The 18,510-nt window shown below is 42.8% G+C and overlaps 1 protein-coding gene across 1 annotated transcript; it reads left to right on the top strand.

The window, feature by feature from the left end:
- The first annotated feature begins 1,437 nt into the window (after positions 1-1,437).
- PLK2 (polo like kinase 2) lies at positions 1,438-7,560 on the top strand. The gene is made up of 14 exons (XM_068422567.1): positions 1,438-1,695; positions 2,229-2,336; positions 2,498-2,614; positions 2,805-2,934; positions 3,215-3,302; positions 3,699-3,794; positions 4,024-4,222; positions 4,316-4,463; positions 4,890-4,987; positions 5,629-5,752; positions 6,013-6,253; positions 6,353-6,482; positions 6,571-6,681; positions 6,786-7,560. Exons 1-14 carry the CDS (start codon positions 1,480-1,482, stop codon positions 6,975-6,977), a joined length of 1,998 nt encoding a protein of 665 aa, XP_068278668.1. The 5' UTR covers positions 1,438-1,479; the 3' UTR covers positions 6,978-7,560.
- The last annotated feature ends 10,950 nt before the right edge of the window (positions 7,561-18,510 follow it).

Genomic DNA, 18,510 nt, shown 5'->3' with positions numbered 1-18,510 from the left:
ATGACTTGCCTAGACTTTGCGGAGTGAGGCAGGAAGTAAGATATCTGCATGCAGGTGCGTGCACCCAATAAAAAACTGTGGATGGGTAGAAGTAAAGTGTATACGATCCAATATATTTGATATTGGATTGAGACTGGAGCACTGCTACCTTCACAATGCAATACTTATGTAGGGAAATTTATTGTTGTTCCACACTTTTGCTGTTTTGAGAGGGGTTCTGAAAGGCTGCTGCTGTTCACACTGTAAAATAAGTATATTTTGCTGTTATTTTAAGATCTCTAATGAGGGATGTTCAGGGACTAACACTAAAGTCATTTACACAGTTACAGGCTCTGAGAGTTATTTGTATTAAATCAACTAGACTTTTATATTTGCCAGCAAAGAAAGTGGGCAAAAATATTCCTAGTGTGTGCCAACAAACAAACAATACTTCAGAAATGTGTAACAAACCAAGGAAGTAATGAACTTCAGCATTTTTGCATCTTCAGAATGGGAGAAATACAAAACTATTTCACATTTCAAAACTTTTCTCCCGTACACACACTTTGCTCTACAACAATTGTCTGTACTCAAACATCTAGATGAGAGGCCTCGGACTACCATTGCCTGCAGGGGTCTTCAAAAATAATTTGTTTATGTGCAGTTGGGATGCTTAAGGAAATGTTTCTGCTTGTGAAAAAAGGGTTTTAGAGCTGACTGTTGTCAGACAGCTCTGGCGGGCGTCACTAGGCATGAGTTCCCATGCAAAAGGAGGGACGGGGTAGCTCCTTGGCACTGGGACATGCACCCTGATGACTTGTACTGTCTGAGCAAGTCCATGAGCCTCAGCTTCATGTCGAGGTAAAAAAAAAACAAAACAGGCCCTGGCTCTCTGCTGTGGTGGAGTTGCTTAGGCATAAGTGGGGAAAACTCCTTCCCTTCCTCATGTGCAGCAACAGACACTTGTCAGGGGGCTGCTCATACAGGCCACAGCACTGACTGTCCATGATAAATTCCGGCTACCCCACAAGCAGCAACAGCAAGGCCAGACAATACGCGTTGTGCTGAGGCTCCCGTCGCCAAGCTACCGCCCGGGAGGCGGCGCTGGGCAGAGCAGCCACCGCGGCTGCAGCGCGCTGCCAGCGACCCCCAAGGCGCCCGTGCCGGCTGCCCCAGCACTCCAGCGGGATTTACCCCCCTCGGCCCGCTAAGCTGCTCCGGCCCCGCGCCCTCCGCACGGCTGGGCACGACAAAGCACGGTAAGGCGGCCCGGCCCGGCCCAGCTCCCCGTGAGCCGCCCCGGGGCCGGGCCAAGGCGGGCGGGCGGAGCGGGGCCGTCCCACAGCGCCGGGGCGGAGCTGCCGTCCGCGATATAAGGGACGAGCCGGGGCGCGGCTCGGAGCGGGGAGCGCGTTGGGAGCCGGGCGGAGGGTAGGGGAAGGGGGGCGGGCAGGCGGGCGGGCGGGCAGGCAGGCAGGACGGAGCCGGCGAGGCGCGGAGATGGAGCTGCTGCGGACCATCGCCTACCCGCCCGGTGGCGGCGGCAGCGCCAAGGGCTGCGAGGCGGCTCTGGGGAGAGCGGCCGGCGACGAGTCGCGCAGGAAGAAGGCGGAGGAGCTGCCGCACCCGCACGCCCACCCCGCCGCCGAGGTCTCCCGGATTATAACCGACCCCACGACGGGGAAGCGCTACTGCCGCGGCAAGGTGCTCGGAAAGGTAATGGCCGCGGCGGGCCCCCTGCCCTCCCGGGGCGGCGACCGCTGTGCCGCGGGCCGCCTGCCCTCCTCGGCTGAGCGGAGCGCGGTGCGGAGCGCCGGGGCGGGCGGTGCGCGCGGCGGGCGCTGCCTCTGCGGGACTGCGTTCCTGCGGGGGCTGCTGGAGCGCGCCGCACTGCCACCCCCCGACCTGCCCGGAGTCTGGTTTGCCCCTGCGCTGCCCCGCTCCAGACGCAGTGGGTCCGAGCACCCTTCCTGTCCCCGATTTATCTCTGCCCCTAAATACAAGCGGAATCGTGCCTTCAGCTGGGGCAAGCATGCAAAAATGACTTCGATGTTGCATGCGGGGTGGGCGGGGGGTAGCCGCAACGCGAACCCTTCAGATAGGCGATGAACGTGACACCTGTCTTTTACCAAATTGTCCTGTGCAAAGGAAGTTGTGCTCCTTGACTAATACATGAGCTGGTGAATGACTAAGTGTGGGACTTCTTTCATACCTGCTATAATTGCCTTTTTTCTCGTGTGTCTCTCTAGGGTGGATTCGCCAAGTGTTATGAGATGACAGATTTGACAACAAATAAAGTTTATGCTGCAAAAATCATTCCTCACAGCAGAGTAGCAAAACCTCATCAAAGGGAAAAGGTGTGTGTGCATGAATGACTTTTTTGTTTTCTTCCTTAAATTCTCTTTGTGTGCTGGATTACCCAGTCCTTTTCCTGAAATGGTTCTGATAGAGCTGTCTGCCCAACCTTGTGGACGCAGGGCTAACAACGCTTTTTTTCTCTGCCCTCTTGTCTTTTCAGATTGATAAAGAGATTGAGCTGCACAGAATGCTTAATCATAGACATGTTGTGCAGTTTTACCACTGCTTTGAGGACAGAGAAAATATTTACATTCTTCTGGAGTACTGCAGTAGAAGGGTGAGCATCAACTGGGAGAAATCCAGTATTTACTTACGTGGAATCTGCAACTAATTTAAATGTGTGATGTGTAAAAGGTATTTTTTGTGGCTTCTTTAGTTGTTTCTCCATGCATTGATTTATTTTTGCTTAAGGTGAATCTTGTGCGTGAACGTTCAGTGACATTTCTGCATTTGTTTTTCCTCTGCAGTCAATGGCTCACATCTTAAAAGCGAGGAAGGTATTGACAGAACCAGAAGTACGATACTACCTCAGGCAAATTGTGTCAGGGCTGAAGTATCTTCATGAACAGGAAATCTTGCACAGAGATCTTAAACTAGGTAAGTTCTGTACCTTGCTGACTTCAAAACACACTACTCCAGCCCTGTCAGCATTGTACCACTTTATACTTGTATGGTGATAACTTAATTAATAGAATCAGCTCAGTCTGTCTTTACGGTGGAAACTTGGAGTGCTTAAGGGATGACATTAAGCATTCCTACTTAAAAAAAAAAAATCTTGGCTAGCTGCTGGCTTTGAACAAAGTATGACTCAGCACCTGTGGCAAATACATTCCTACCTTACAAGAAAAGGACTAACTGGAATTTCTCTGTCTGTTAGGTAACTTCTTCATTAATGAGAACATGGAACTGAAACTGGGTGACTTTGGCTTGGCAGCTAGGCTGGAACCATTGGAGCACAGGAGGAGGTAGGAGCATAAACAAATGTAAAGTAAATGAAACCAAATTCATTTAGAAATGAGAAATCCTGTTCCATAGCAAAAAATAATTGCTTCTGGGATCCAGATTTCCCCTTCTAGAAAACAGGCTGCCATGCTTTGACTTGTGCTTTCCTCTGAGCATTTGAATAATAACAAATGACAGAGGCAGGGTACCTGACTGACAAATAGTGCAGATAGGAGTCTGCTGTTTGTGTATCATGAAGACACCATGCAACACGTCTACACTATTAAAGTGCAGCTCCTCTTTAGGAGTCTCCTAAGTTCTTGTCTGAACTTGAGAGGAAAACCTGCCCTATGAAAAATAGCTTCTCTCCACTTTCTATCTGGAATACTAACGAGCTCTGTGGCCTCTTTGATTTGCAGAACAATATGTGGCACACCAAATTACCTTTCTCCAGAAGTCCTCAACAAACAAGGGCATGGCTGTGAATCTGACATCTGGGCCTTAGGCTGTGTAATGTAAGTACTTCACTGCCTTTGAAATTAAATATTTCTATCACTGGCTTAGGCTTTTAAGAGTTCAAAGGGGATGCAGTACTGCAGCAGTTTGCAGCCCTTTATACATATCTAGCCCAAGTGCAGAAATTCTCCTTTGTGTTAGGAGACAGACAAAGCCTTTTCAGTAGTTGAAGATGAGTATTATGGGTGTGTAAAATAAATAAAATTGGTTTCCTTTGCTTTTAAACAGGTATACAATGCTCTTGGGAAGACCCCCATTTGAGACAACAAATCTTAAAGAAACCTACAGATGCATAAGGGAAGCAAGATACAGCCTGCCTTCATCTCTCTTAGCACCTGCGAAACACTTAATAGCTAGCATGTTGTCAAAAAATCCTGAAGATCGGCCCAGTTTAGACGAAATAATTCGACACGAATTTTTCTTACAGGTTTGTACTGTCTAGTGTTCTGACTGAAAAAATATCCACCCTAAAAATGCACTCTGTGGTCTAAAAATTATTTTTTGAATGTCATTTCCACAGGGCTTTACACCTGATAGACTTTCTGCTAGCTGTTGTCACACCGTTCCTGATTTCCATCTGTCAAGTCCTGCTAAAAATTTCTTCAAAAAAGCAGCTGCTGCTCTCTTTGGTGGTAAAAAGGATAAAGCCAGATACTTCGACACACATAGTAAGTGGATTGTAGCCACGCTTGAAACTTGTCTCTTATGCCATCAATGTCATGCTAGTATTGTACAGCTATGAGATAGCAACAGAGCACTTGTATTCATGTCTCAGAGCTTCCCTGGGTTAATTTTGACCTCTTTATCAATAAGTATAGATGGTAGCGTGCAACTTATGCCAACTTACATAAGAAGCATATGTAAGCATTTCTTTATGGCATACTGACCATCTATATTGGCCATCTGTTAGTCTGTAATGTCTATTAAAGTTTAGTCTTGTAGTAATCTGTGTATAAAGGCACCGATGTTCTGGGAGATCTTTAGAGGAAGCTACTGGAGGGAGACAATGTGCTTTCTGCAGATAACTTGTTAGTCTTTCTGTAATTGAAAAGCACTTCCAGATGCAGTGTTAAGTATTTTTTCTGGTATTACAGACAGACTAGCTAAAGAAGATGAAGAAATCTACAAGCTCAGGCATGATTTGAAGAAGACATCGATAACCCAGCAGCCCCACAAACACAGAACGGATGAGGTAAATGCAAGTGCAGTTCAATTCAAATCCAATCACAGCTGGGTGGAGTAGCTATAATTAAATTATATTTGACTTGGATATCAGAGCTGGGGCTGTACACAGCATAGTCAAGCTTAAATGATTAGCAGAGTTGCTTTAAGAGGGCTTAACCAAGCTTCACCAAGGTATGGTAGCCTTTGTAGGGAGGCTATCAATTTTGGCTTTTGAGTAATTATAGTACCTGCCTAGACTCCATTGTTGTCTGTGTGGTAACTTGTCTGCCAGGTGCTCTTTCCCAATATTCCAAAAACAGGGCTTCAGTTCATGATTAACTAGGACTTCTTAAAGAATAAATTGCTGAGATCTAATTCTTACCATCTGGTGTTCAGACCTGCACACAGCTGTTCTCTTGCTAGGGCATGAGAGCAGAGGACTGATTAATAGTAGCATGTAAGATGCAAATTGAAGATCTAAAGAATGGAAAGACCTGGCTTGCTTCTTTAAGCTCAGTCTAACAGCATCTCTTTGTACTTGCTGGAAACATTAATACCAGTTTCCCTAGAATTTATTATTTGTGGAGAGACAGGAAAGCCATGCAAAACCTGAGTATAAGCTTTGGCTTGTGTTACGTTTGATGTTTACATGTCTGACATCTCTTCTAGGAGATCCAGCCTCTTATCACAACAGTAGTGAAGCCGGGAGCGTTACCCGAAACTAAGCAGACTGGAGACTCTATTCGAATGATAGTCAGAGGAACTTTGGGAAGCTGCAGCAGTAGCAGTGAATGTAAGTGCAGCAAAATGTAATCTTTAATTCTAAATCCCACCTTTACTTTTTTCATGTCTCAGAAGCTTGAAAAGAACAGCTGCTTTCCTCCTCAGCCCCTATTTTTGATGCTCTAAATTTTACAGCCAATATTTTGGAAGAATTAAAACTGGAAAGCCATAATGGCTAAACTTAAAATTACGATCTAGATAACTGAAAGGTTTAGAACTAAAGCCTGCTCTCTGTGTGCTCTTGTCAGTCTGATAATCCTTCTCTTTCAGGCCTGGAAGACAGTACCATGGGAAGCGTTGCTGACACAGTTGCAAGGGTATTGCGAGGATGTCTGGAGAACATGCCAGAAGCAGACAGCATTCCCAAAGGACAGCTGACAACATCCTTCCAGTGGGTTACAAAATGGGTGGACTATTCTAACAAGTACGGCTTTGGGTACCAGCTGTCAGATCACACTGTTGGTGTCCTTTTCAACAATGGGACACATATGAGCCTCCTGCCAGACAAAAAGTAAGAATAATTACAAAACTAACTACTCACTAAGGTGGTTTAAACATGAAATGCTTTTATCTCATCTTTAACCTCCTTACTTTCTTTCTCCTTTTACAGGACAGTCCACTACTATGCTGAGCTAGGCCAGTGCTCTGTCTTCTCAGCCACAGAGGCTCCTGAACAGTTCATTAGCCAAGTAACTGTACTGAAGTATTTCTCTCACTACATGGAAGAGAACCTCATGGATGTAAGTTCAGCACCTTCTAGATCTTGAGATGTAAAAATGCACTAAATGTGAACTGAGCGCTTGACATGGTGTTTGCTCTCTTTCCTAGGGAGGAGACTTGCCCAGCCTAACAGATGTACGCAGGCCCAGGCTTTATCTTTTACAGTGGCTTAAATCCGATAAAGCATTAATGATGCTTTTCAATGATGGCACGTTTCAAGTAAGTTTGGTAGCTTCTAAAACACTTAATTGGAATAAAACTAGATAAGTGCCAGAAACTGAGAGGAGAAAGTATATAAACAGGAGCTCACTTCTCTTTTACAGGTGAACTTCTATCACGATCACACAAAAATCATCATTTGCAGTGAGAGTGAGGAGTATCTCCTCACCTACATCAATGAAGAGAGGCTATCCACAACATTTCGTCTAACAACTCTTCTGGTTTCTGGATGCTCGTTGGAGCTAAAACACAGAATGGAATATGCTCTGAACATGCTGCTGCAGCGATGTAACTGAAGGGACTGACTGTTAAACCAAATGGACCCTCTTGTTCACTGTGAAATCTACAGTGGAGATGGTGGAGCAACTAGTATGTTGATGATGGATGTGTGGTGGTACGAAAACTTGACTGTCCTAGTGTGCTGGGCACACATCTGTTTCTTAGAAGCCTAAACCTACTGTTGGACTAAAATGGTGTGACAAGGAGTTCTTTGGACCATAGTTTTCCTTGCTTCATGTGTGTTAAAGACAATTTTGACTGAACTCAGCAGAGTGTGACTGGTTGCTCTGTAAGAGAGCATTTCTGATGGAGTTAAACTGTGAATATGCATCTGGAAAGGGAGAAAAGGGGATACTCCATTGTTGTGGAATAGCTGTAATAAGCAGTTTCTGGCTGCTTAACTGTGAACTATGGCCATACTATTTTTTTTTTTTTCCTTATTTTTCAAAAATACCCACACTTGTGGCTGGCAAAGTGCATTCCTTGATAATAATCTTTTTTTTTTTTTTATTTATTACAGCCTAAAGTGAAGTATTTATTACACAACAGTTTTTTTGGACCTTGGCATTTTGAATATAAATCTGTTGGCAATAAAGAGAATGGAAATCTGAAGCATCATTCTCCACTCTTTTTAAAATACAACTTAACATGCTTTGCTTTGCATTACCAAAAATCTTGCAGGTCTGCTTTCCTTTTGCCATTTTAAAAAAGTCTGCTACGGGTCAGGATATGTATGGCAGGCTCTACCACTGAACAGTTTGTCGGTGTCTATGCACACTTGTAGTCACAAGCACCAATATGCTGCTGCTAATTATAGCAGGAACCCTAAAGCAACTACTGATGGAGCTTGCAGAGTAATGATGTAGGCCTTGGCACTGTTATTGTCCTAGGGGCTAAAAACAAAAGTATGGATCCTTTAGAGATACTACATCCCAGAATTGATATTGATGTTTTATGCTGACTGAAAAGAACAACTTAATCTGGATGATGCTCAATGAACAGTAGCTATGATGATGAGCTATATAAGCTTCCTTCTCTTGCTGTGGAAGCATTGCTCTTATTCACCAAGGGACTGAAGTAGTGTGACACCTCAGTGGTAGAATGAATTGTCTATAGCTATCCCTGCCCCTCTATTGTGCTTTATTGTGTGTGTCTTTCTGCCCTTGGTTAAATGGTAACCCCGGTAGAGTAAAATCAAAATGGTGAGATTAAAGGCTGACATAGTATCAGCTTTGGGCTTACTTTACTAAGTTGATAACATTAGACAACCACAAGTGTTATTAAGACCCAATACAATTTATAGTATGCCGTAAGTTCTCTGTAAAGTAGCTCAAAACAGCTGAGGACACCATAGGGGTGGCCTGCTGCTTACTGCAATCCTACTGCTACTGAGTGTACACTTACTAGACCAATTGCTTTCCTAAACTGAAGGCAATGCCATTGGTCGGTTAAACAATGCAAGTAGATGGGATTATTGAGGACTCATGACTCTGCAGGGGGCAACATCTACTTGTGGGCGGGGCTTATTTCTCTCTAGATTCTGTGTAGCACGTGGACCTATCAGCAACTGTTCTGATGCAGCAGCAAGCAGGAGTTCAATCACTTATTTGGATTAATCTTCTTGCAACTGAATCAGATCTGTTCTGAAAGACAGACCTCAATTGCCATCAGTGTTTCAATCAAAGCAGCTGAATGCAAGGAGCAGCTAGTCAATGTAATAAAGTGCAGACTAAACATACAGATGTGAACCCAAAATAGTGAGCAGAGGAGGTGTCACTGGCTTGCTGCATCTTGCAGCAAGTGTATCTAACTGTGATTGTTTTCCTTGTATTGAATACCATGCATTAGGTAATATTTATTTACTTCTCAAGTCTAGACAGGAAGACCTAATTGAGTTCTTCAGATGGATTCATTAATGTAACTCTAGGCAGTTTGGTGAAGTTAAATATGTACTTGCTATAGTGAGCAGAATTCAGCTTCCCAGCTGTCTACTTTCTTCAAGGGATAATGATTGATTTTTTTACTGGGAAGACATGAATTACTTAATTCTGCTGCACACATACAGCCACTGTTGAGCCCTTTTCTCGTACAAAGTAGGATCTCACTTTATGACACCAGTAAGCATACAGTTTGTGTGCATTTGAAACACAAAAATTACTTGAGCTATAGTACATCTTCAAATGGAAAAACAGTTCTTTCTTTGACTGTCTATGTGCCGGAGAAAGTACGAACCTTTACTTTAGCTGCTATAATTTCTCTGAGTATCAAAATCATCTTTCTATGGCTGAGATTCAGGCTGGTGTAAGCAAAGAAAGTAACTTCAAGTTTAGGATGTTTAGAAGTGGGTGTAAAGGCCCCAAACCCTATTGTAGGATGGTAGTTGGTTGTGGACAGTTGTAATGCACCTCACTCAAATACAGTTGACTGAATCAGTTACTTGGATGCAATGTGTATGTGTGGTACCAGGATGCTTGGTGCTTTCTAAATCCTTCTGTATCTTTCTGGTTAGTGCTCTGTATCTTACCTCACTTTTTGTTTTCATATTGCAAAATAAGAGAGGTGTTTAGAGCAGGTTAAGGAGAAATACCCATTTCATACCTTTGCTCTAGTCCCTCACCCTAAGGAGGGAAATCTGCTTTAAAATTTGTAATATAGGAACTTACATGTGGAAAAAAGGTTCTGAAATTCTTTCCCAGGGTGGATCCTGTCTTAAGTAAGACACTGTAGTGCTCTAATTGACCTCTTTTACCCAATCACATAACATCCCTGTTGTAATTCTGCATATGAGAAGATTAATATTAGAAAAGTACTTGTCCACTCCTCTATATAACAAATGTCTTACCTTCTCTTGAAAGAAAGGTATGTCGTCTGGATTTTACGCTTGCCAGGCAGTGATTCTAATCTTTTCTGTTGAAAACAAGAGCAAACACAGCATAAGAGTTTAGTTTGGGAGCATATGTGCTTGAATGGAAATATGGGGATTAAAGGATTAGGTGAAAATTGTCACATAGGTTTCTCAGGTATGAGTGGTGGACACGAAATAATACTGCCAAGAAAAAAAATCTCTTGTATTCTTATCGAAACATCTTTATCAAATCTTAAAATATATTTTTGTGAATATATTTATGTACCTGTACAGCCCAGTGTGCTAACCTGCCAGTAGCAAACAAGTCAAGGAAACAATTCAAATAGGTCATGCTTCAACGTTAATGTAATGTATTTCCCAGTGATGCCACTAGTCACTTAAGTGTTCTAGGGCGTTCTGTAATCCATTTAAGGTGTTCTGAAATTATTCCATTTCATTAAATCACTTCATATACTGTATATGAGAAAAAAAAATGAGAGTTTGGGTTATACGCTACTCTGCAATATTGAACAAACTTTCTGACATTGTCCAGGATTCAATCACTTTAAAGCTATTTCATTACTTCTGAGAACAGTCAGATTGGAGAATGATCCTTCAGCTGCCCATCAATAACTGCAAATTTCCTGCCTGATTAGATGAATTCTAAATGTAAATGTGAATTAAAAAAAAAATATAGCTTCTTACAGGTTATTATGAACCCCCAACTACATGCATACCTAAGGAATCAACTAGAATCATGCATGGCATAGACCATAGCTTTTTTATTTTCATCTGTTTTTATATTATACTCTTTATGCTTTATTAATATCAATAGTGGCAGACGTGTCTTTGATTGGATTGCCACAATGTTAGACCAATACTTACAAATTAAGAGGTTAAACTCCATTTAAATGTATAGTATTGGAAACAAATATCATAGTTCATCAGTGTTTGGAAAATAGTATAACAGAATGTAAAAATTTAGCCTCTGGGATTTATCCATGTAAATTAGCTTCAGTATGGAAACAAAATTGATTTGAAAGATTCTGTCATACTGACACAGAATTAGGCTAAGTTTGAAACTGTTGCTGTTTTTTTCTCTACCATGAAGTCATGGGGAAAAATACATTTTATGTTTTACTTTGTCCGTATCATATAGATGTGATCTGAACAGGAGTAAGGTATTATCTTGATTGACCATTTACTGCTCTTTCTAACTTAAAATTTGAACAAACACCTTAAACTGTCATGATGGGAATGTAAAAGAGTTACTGAAATCAACAATACCTTACACAGAGGCATTATTGGTACCAAACTGGCCCAGGTAAGGAGTTATTAAACACTTTTTCTTCGGAGGTTAAAAAGCAATAATGTACTTTACAGTTGCCTCCATGAAGGATTCAGAGTGGAAGAACTGAACGAACTCCCCTGCACTTTGCCAAAATGTAGTGCTGCTTTCTTTTGCGGCAGGCCAGAAACGAAGATTCCTCCATACCCTGACTCCCTTACTTATCTTGAATGATCATTAAAATGACTGCTTATTTTCCAGCGATAATTTCAAAAGTCGGATAAAGGAGAGGATGGAACAAGTGTGCTCTGTGAGTGAGTGAGTGGGTGGGTGTCTCTCCATACACTGAGAATCTTAGGCAGAGGTGGACAAAAGAAAGTGGAGGGAACCAGTAGTCAGCCCAGAGACCCAAACATGCGTGATGCTCCCTTCCTCCTCACCAACCCTTCCCAATGACTCCAGCGCAACCTCTTTAGTCTTCGCATCAGAGAACAGTCCTGATCTCTCTACTGACCTGTTAGACTTAGTCCAGAGAAATACTCATATTCTGACTGTGGATATTGAATAGTTCAGATTAAAATTCCTTTTAATTCAACTACTTTCTTAAAAAAAAAATTAAAGTTAGATACTTGCTCCACAGCATATTTGGTACTATTTACTACTATTACTACTAGAGGTCTCAGCTAATCCTTTTTCGCTTCCTGGAGATCTCATTTCTACCTTCCCTCTGATTTTCTGCTCTTTTTTTTTTTTTTTTTTTTTCTCAAGATCTAAGATCTTTGGGGCTGATAACCTGTCACACAGCTAGGTCTTCCTAGATAAAGATGACTCCAAAGTGCTATAGTAATTCAAATAACCCATTTAGAACCTGGTAATCTTGGACATCATTCCTTTGGACCATTCTTCTGAAGGACTCAATTCACAATATTTCACATCAAATGAGCACCACCTCAACACTGTTAACAAGATTAATAAAAGAAGTTTTTAGGTCACCTTTTCAATCTTACTGCAGGCTTGGGAAGACCTCACCTACTCGCACTCATGTTTCAAACACTGATTCACAGACACAAGCATTAGAATCAAATTAATAGGTAAACTCTTGACAATTCATGAAAATTCTACACATATGAAATTTTCTGCTCTTAAAAGTAGTGTCTGTAATTTATAACTTATGATGATAAGGCTTTTTTCCTTATTTATTATAAATAAAGGTGTTGAAAATTTTGAAGGAGGTTTCTGGGTTTGGATTGGCATTCACTGGAGGAGAGAAAGAGATAGGGCTTTTGTAGTGGGATTCTAGCTCCAGTGGATGAAGACAACTGATTCTGATGGGAGGAAAAGAGGGAAGTATAGCGTGTTATAAAGTAGGCTGTGGCACAGGAGGATAGACAATGAGAGCAGAAGAAAGGAAGCAAGGTTATGCCATCAAAGCAAATTTAATCTGCTAAGGAAAAAAAAAAGCAATTTGCGTATCATCCTCAAGGCCAGCTTCTCATGCCTGCCATCACATTAAGTCATGGATAGCTGCAGTAAAAAATGCATGAGAGGTACAATAAGTGGACAGAACAGGAAAGGCTAGACTTTTTAGTACAGGGGATCCAAGGCAGCTGAGACAAGCTCATGCTAATTTAAATGCCTTTTATGATACATTAGCACAGGCTGCAACAGTTGTATATGATGTTTTACATAGAAAATGAAAAAAGCTGGCCTGATTTTCAGATGTCTTGACCTCTGCTAGTGCTGAGCACCCATGGAAATGAAAGTGTATGGTCTCTGCTTACAATCGAGGCTAGATATCTCATAACAGGATACAGGGCTTGATAGTGTCAGGCAGGGGTTATGGAAAGGGGAATGTACACAGAGTGATTATAGGATTATTCAGTAGTATATGATGCTGTTTCTGTCTCTCTAAGCATTTACACTGAGCTTCTCATCCTTACATCTGATCATCTCCACATCATGTCAGTTCCTTCTTGCTATTGTTAATTATAAATAATTAGAAGGTTAGCTTGGGAGGATGAGTCATGGCACAAGAGGGTATGTGGGAACACATGGGTTTGCAGAGGGGCACTGGAAAAAGTGAGGGAGCTCATAACACCAGGAGGGGAAGGTGCTGGAGAGCCATGACTCAGAGGAGGGACCCCTGGGAAGGAAACATGGAGGGGGGCTGGCTGCGGCAGCCGGTGGAGGGAAGATCCTGGGAGGCAGAGGCACCCCTTTTGAACCCTTCCCCAGAGCAAACGTGTTGTGAAGGAACTGGAGGCAGGAAGGAAGGAGAGAGCCAGATGAGGTGCTTGGTGGGGCAGCAGCAGGCAGGCCCAAGGCAGGCCTGGAGGCACTGGGGACAGCCCTGGGACAGGTCCCGCTGCAGGCTCAGGCGGGGGCAGGCCTGGCAGCAGGCCCCGGACGGAGGAGGCCCACTTTTGTCTACCTGTGCCACATGGGTGAGGGTCATAGCGGGGCAGGGGAAGGGAAGAAGAAAGCGGTCTTTGGAGGAGAAAATAATAGCGTGTAAAAGCCATAGAGGAATTGATCCATTATCAGTCATTAAAAGGGAAGAAGAAGGAGTATGTGGGAGCTCGTGTGTTTGGAGCAGGGCAGCAAGCTTGAGTGTCATGTCATGAGTTTGTGTCAAGGAGAGCTGTTAGAGACGGTACTCTGAGGGGACGGGAGATGACGGAGAAGACAGCTGGCACACTGCACTGGTGATAAAAGGAGGCACAGACCAGGGGCGAAATGTTGAGAGAAGAAAGTGGTGTCACCAGGGAAAAGACAACAACAGGAATCAAGGAACAAGAAGGGAACGAGTCAAGTTGAGAAGTTCAAAATCCCAGAAAAAGTGGAGCCTTTCCACATTAAATGGAGCTGAGAACAGGAAGATACTTGAACGTACTCATTAGTAGCCTTTCCACATCTGCTGCCAGAAGAGCTGAGAGAGCAGTGCTGAAGTGGGTCAAGTGGAGGTTTAGCAGTGTGAAAGCGAGGGCAACAGACACAGGCAGCACGCTGGCAGGAGGAGCGGGACAGGCAAAAGCAGGAGGCACACAGGGAGAGTGAATTCCCCTCCACATAATGGAGAAGGTGCCATATCAGGAGGCAACACACTTATTATGCACAATATGCATCTCTGAGGAAATTAAATGTGAAGTAAGTGTAGAGAAAATTGTCATATTCTCTGTAAAACAAAGGATTAACAATGATCCAGTTAGATTAGAGGTGCTAGCACTGGGGACTAGTATTGCAAGACAATGCATTACTCCTCTGAGTCACTGGTTTTGTTCTCACATGGGCCTTTATTAACTGCAAATCTTTACCTCCTGATGGTTGCCTATGGACCATGTGAAATGAGTTGGTGGCTCATTCCTGCTCATGCTGAGAAGGTATCCACATTACAAAAATCATCACTGCTAATTACAAGCCATTTGTACTAATTGGTATCCTTGCTGGAAGTCTCATGACTACTCAACAGGCATGGCAACTAAAACACCCTGTTTCCATGAAGCTGGGCTTCTGACTGGTCAGGGACTATGTGGAGTGGGTGACCAGGGAGATGGCAGTTGTTACCTGAGGTGTGTGAGATATGGGTGGCCTTCTTAGAACCAACCACTGATTTTCTGAGCCTCAGCTTCCAGCAGTGATGGAGATTTGTGACTTTTGTATGCTGTACCTGTTCTGTACTGCTGCTTGCAATGGAAAGAGCTTCCCATCTCCCAGTATTTTACCATGGTTTATTTTTCTGACTTTTTTTTGTTGCTGCTTTCATTTGATTGCCCATCATCTGCATAAATGGGCAGATAATGCAAATAACTTCTATTTTCTAATTTATCCATAATAAGTGAAATCTGTGTCTTCTTAGTAGATTGCTTTTTTTGCCTCAGGTTTCCCTTTTCAGATAGTTTCAGATGTAGAAGCACAGCAGAAAGTCGTTGTAACATTGTCCATCCTTCAATGAGAAAACTAAAATGAAGAAGAAAACTGTCTCCTGGTTTTACTGGTTCCTGGCTAACTTTGCATCATGCAACATCTGTATAACTGGAGAATTACGAGGAAAACCCCACATATTAGCTAACCTAAGTAATAGCGACAGCAAATATACCACACAGCAGCAGCCTTAATGTTTCCTGTGTATCCAGATAGAACAAATTTGGCGTACAGAGCTCAGATAATCTGAAACATTTGGAACAGAGAAGCAGAAGGACAGTTTATGGGATAAACAGATTTCAGGGAGGTGTGTGGAAATTGGAAATACAGTTACCTGAAAAAAAGTAAAAACTCAACAACATGAAACAGGGGCCTTGCCCAAAATGAATCTGTAGCATTGTCTCTGTGACTCACAGTCTGGTTCCCCTTCTTGAATGTTACATCCACCCAACTCATACCTGGAGTGCTGAAGGTCCCCTTGGGAATCTGTTTAGTATTTAGGGGCTCTTCTGCATGACTCCCCACTTCACAAATTCTTCCTGGATACTAACACACTTCTATAGCCTATCGGATAAAGAGCGCTAGTACATCCATTTTGCAAAAGTAGAACAGAGCTCAGAAGGAATTTGTTTATCAGTTTGAGATCTCTTTCTCCAGTGTTTCTCAAATGTTCAGAGCTCTTACTGGTATCAGTTACTCCTCCTCTTACTCAGCATTTCTCCTCATCAGGTCCTGGGGTCTCAAAGTAGGAACTTGGAGGATGAGGAACTTGCAACTACTGATGGCCTTGCTTTTGGGGGAGGAAAACAAAAAAGCAACCAAACCCATGAAAGGATCCTGTAGACAAACATGGCATTTTCTGCTTAACCCCGATTCCTTCCACATACAGTAGATTTATGCTGTGAACTTATTGAAACCAGGGTCTTGGAAAAACAAAGGGTCATCCTGTAATTATGTGGCCAGTTTATGTTGTACGAATAACCTTTGTTCTACCATTTCCTAAGGCTGAGTATTGGACATTGCAATTGTAATTATGTTCAATAGCAGAGGTTTAGAAATGCTGGTTTTTAACCAATTTGGATTCTGCTAAACTAGAAAATGGAGGAAAATGTAATCAGTGTATTGTCTGCCATTTCCAAGACTTTTAGAAATTCCATTAAATTCATTCTCTCTTTGATAGGCTAAGAAAGACCATTTTCGTATTTGTAATTTCAATAATGCTTATAAAAGGCTTTCTGATTTTGCTAGAGAGAGGAGATCAGTTATTCCGTGTTTTCTACTAGCAAACAGATGTAAAACAACCAGAAAATCTTAAGTCCTTTAAATCTCATGCTTTCAAGAACGCTTGCAAAGTAAGATTATAGCTGGCATCGAGAACAAGTAGAATGACTCTACCTAGTATTATCTAGGGGTGAGTAAATCCATAACACAGTCTTAAGTTAAATTTAGAAGAAACCTTGTAGTACGTCAGGTACTGCACAGCAAATTGCGGCACAGATTATACTTCTTTTCTGAATAGGGCAATACAGAAGTGTAAAGAAGTTTTATAATTTTGGCTGAATTTGACTTACTGGTCTCATTTTAAGAAAGAATCTCTTTCTTTGTCTGTGATGAATGCTTCTCAAAAATGAAGCAATGTGAAATCATTACCTAATTTAAACAGAGTATACATTCCTTATTGCCTTAGGTGCTTATTATGGGTAAATCATGCTCACCTGGGTCACATTAGCAGTTCCACTGATATCAGGAGAACTGCACTGAGAAAGGGAAGCTGTATTTGTTGCCAGTGAACTCATTAGGTAAGGGCCTGAGGTAGCAGATCTTTCAGAATGTGAATAGTGCTGATGATTTCTAGGGGTGGCTAAGTGTCTTTCTGAAGAGAAAGGACATGAGATCCCTTCTCCTGAGGGACTTGCCAAGCAGTTGCCACCAGTGGCTGCTGTCCTCTGCAAAATCCTTCTCATTTCAGGAAATGTTCGGACAGGCCCAAGGAGCTGAGTTAGTATCTCCTGTTGCAGCAGTGTGAACTAATTATAGACATAGAATAATTGTTGAGTAATAAGGCGGTGAGGAATGACAGGAGGAACAACAATGAGATTATGTGGTCACTTGGCAAGGGATGGTGCTTGGTATAATGCAGTTTAGGGGGTTTGTTTGTTTGTTGTTTTATTCTAATTAGGGTGTATGTCTTATTTGGCTAATGTTATGAAGGTATTGTGAAAGGAGTGTGTCTGGGGGATGGACTTAAGAGAATTCAGGACAGTGAACTTGCAGAACAACTCAGGACAGGCACTATGGCAGAGGGCATGATATGGAGAAAACAGAAATAGCTGTTGGACCAAGATACAGAGATTGCTGGCATTGGCAAAGTAGGGGACATAGGCCGTTGGGTCACACACGTGGGTAACAGGACACAGCGAAATGGTGATATGGCCTGATCTGACACCACTAAGATCAGTGAACCATTAACGTAAATAAAAAGCATGATCAAGTCCAGAGACATGACTTTTGAGAAAATGTCTCCACAGGCATAAGCAGACAGGCCTGAACTCATGCTCCTTTTACTCCAAGCTGGTCAGAAGCAAGCATCACTGGTCCTTGTAGCTGTCATCCCAAATACACCCTGAAAAAGGACAGCCTGGGTATGGCGTAGCTATATGGCTTGTGGATGGAGGTGGCTTACACTCAGGCTGCTTGGAATGGGCAGTGATGATCGCACCTACTGTGCGGAGCTACGTAAACATACTGACTCTGCCACTAACTCTGAAATCTTCAGTTCCGGCTCTGGACTGTTTTCACGCAATGTTTAAATTTGCAACAAATGGGTAATTCTAAACAAGTCCTCTGAAGTGCGAATTTCCATTCACACATACTACCTGGGAGCACACTTCAAAGAATGCACTCCCCCCCCACTCCCCTGCCAGTAGCATGGCTTGAATATGCAGTGGATGAGCTTTGGAGCAAAGATTCAAAGGCTGGCTTGTGAAAAGCTGGTTTCTGAGCATGATGCTTGTGGTTGGAACTGTGTCCCTCAGGAAAACTACTGCAAAATCTGTCATCTCCTGTGAGGCATGATACTTGACTTTTTTGAGCTATGGAAAGTGGTGATAGTTTCCTTATGCTGAGCATTACCTTGCTACATGGTTGGTCTGATCTGCATTTATAACTTAAGAGTTCAAGGACTGATAGTGAACCATTGTACAGGGGTTTGCTGCCGTGGTGGAACTATTTTTGAAACCAGTTTGGATAATCATCAGTCACAGAATCACAGAATCAAGAGAATCAACCAACCAGGTTGGAAGAGACCTCAGGGATCATCAAGTCCAACCGTTGCCCTGACACCACCCTGTCAACTAGACCATGGCACTAAGTGCCATGTCCAGTCTTTTCTTAAACGCATCCAGAGATGGTGACTCCACCACCTCCCTGGGCAGCCCGTTCCAATGTCTAATAACCCTTTCTGAAAAGAAATTCTTCCTGATGTCCAACCTGAACC

This window comes from Nyctibius grandis, chromosome Z, assembly GCF_013368605.1.
Source record: "Nyctibius grandis isolate bNycGra1 chromosome Z, bNycGra1.pri, whole genome shotgun sequence".
Taxonomy (NCBI): Eukaryota; Metazoa; Chordata; class Aves; order Nyctibiiformes; family Nyctibiidae; genus Nyctibius; species Nyctibius grandis.
The sequence above is the reverse complement of the archived record's forward strand: the minus strand, read 5'-3'. Positions and strand labels throughout refer to the sequence as shown.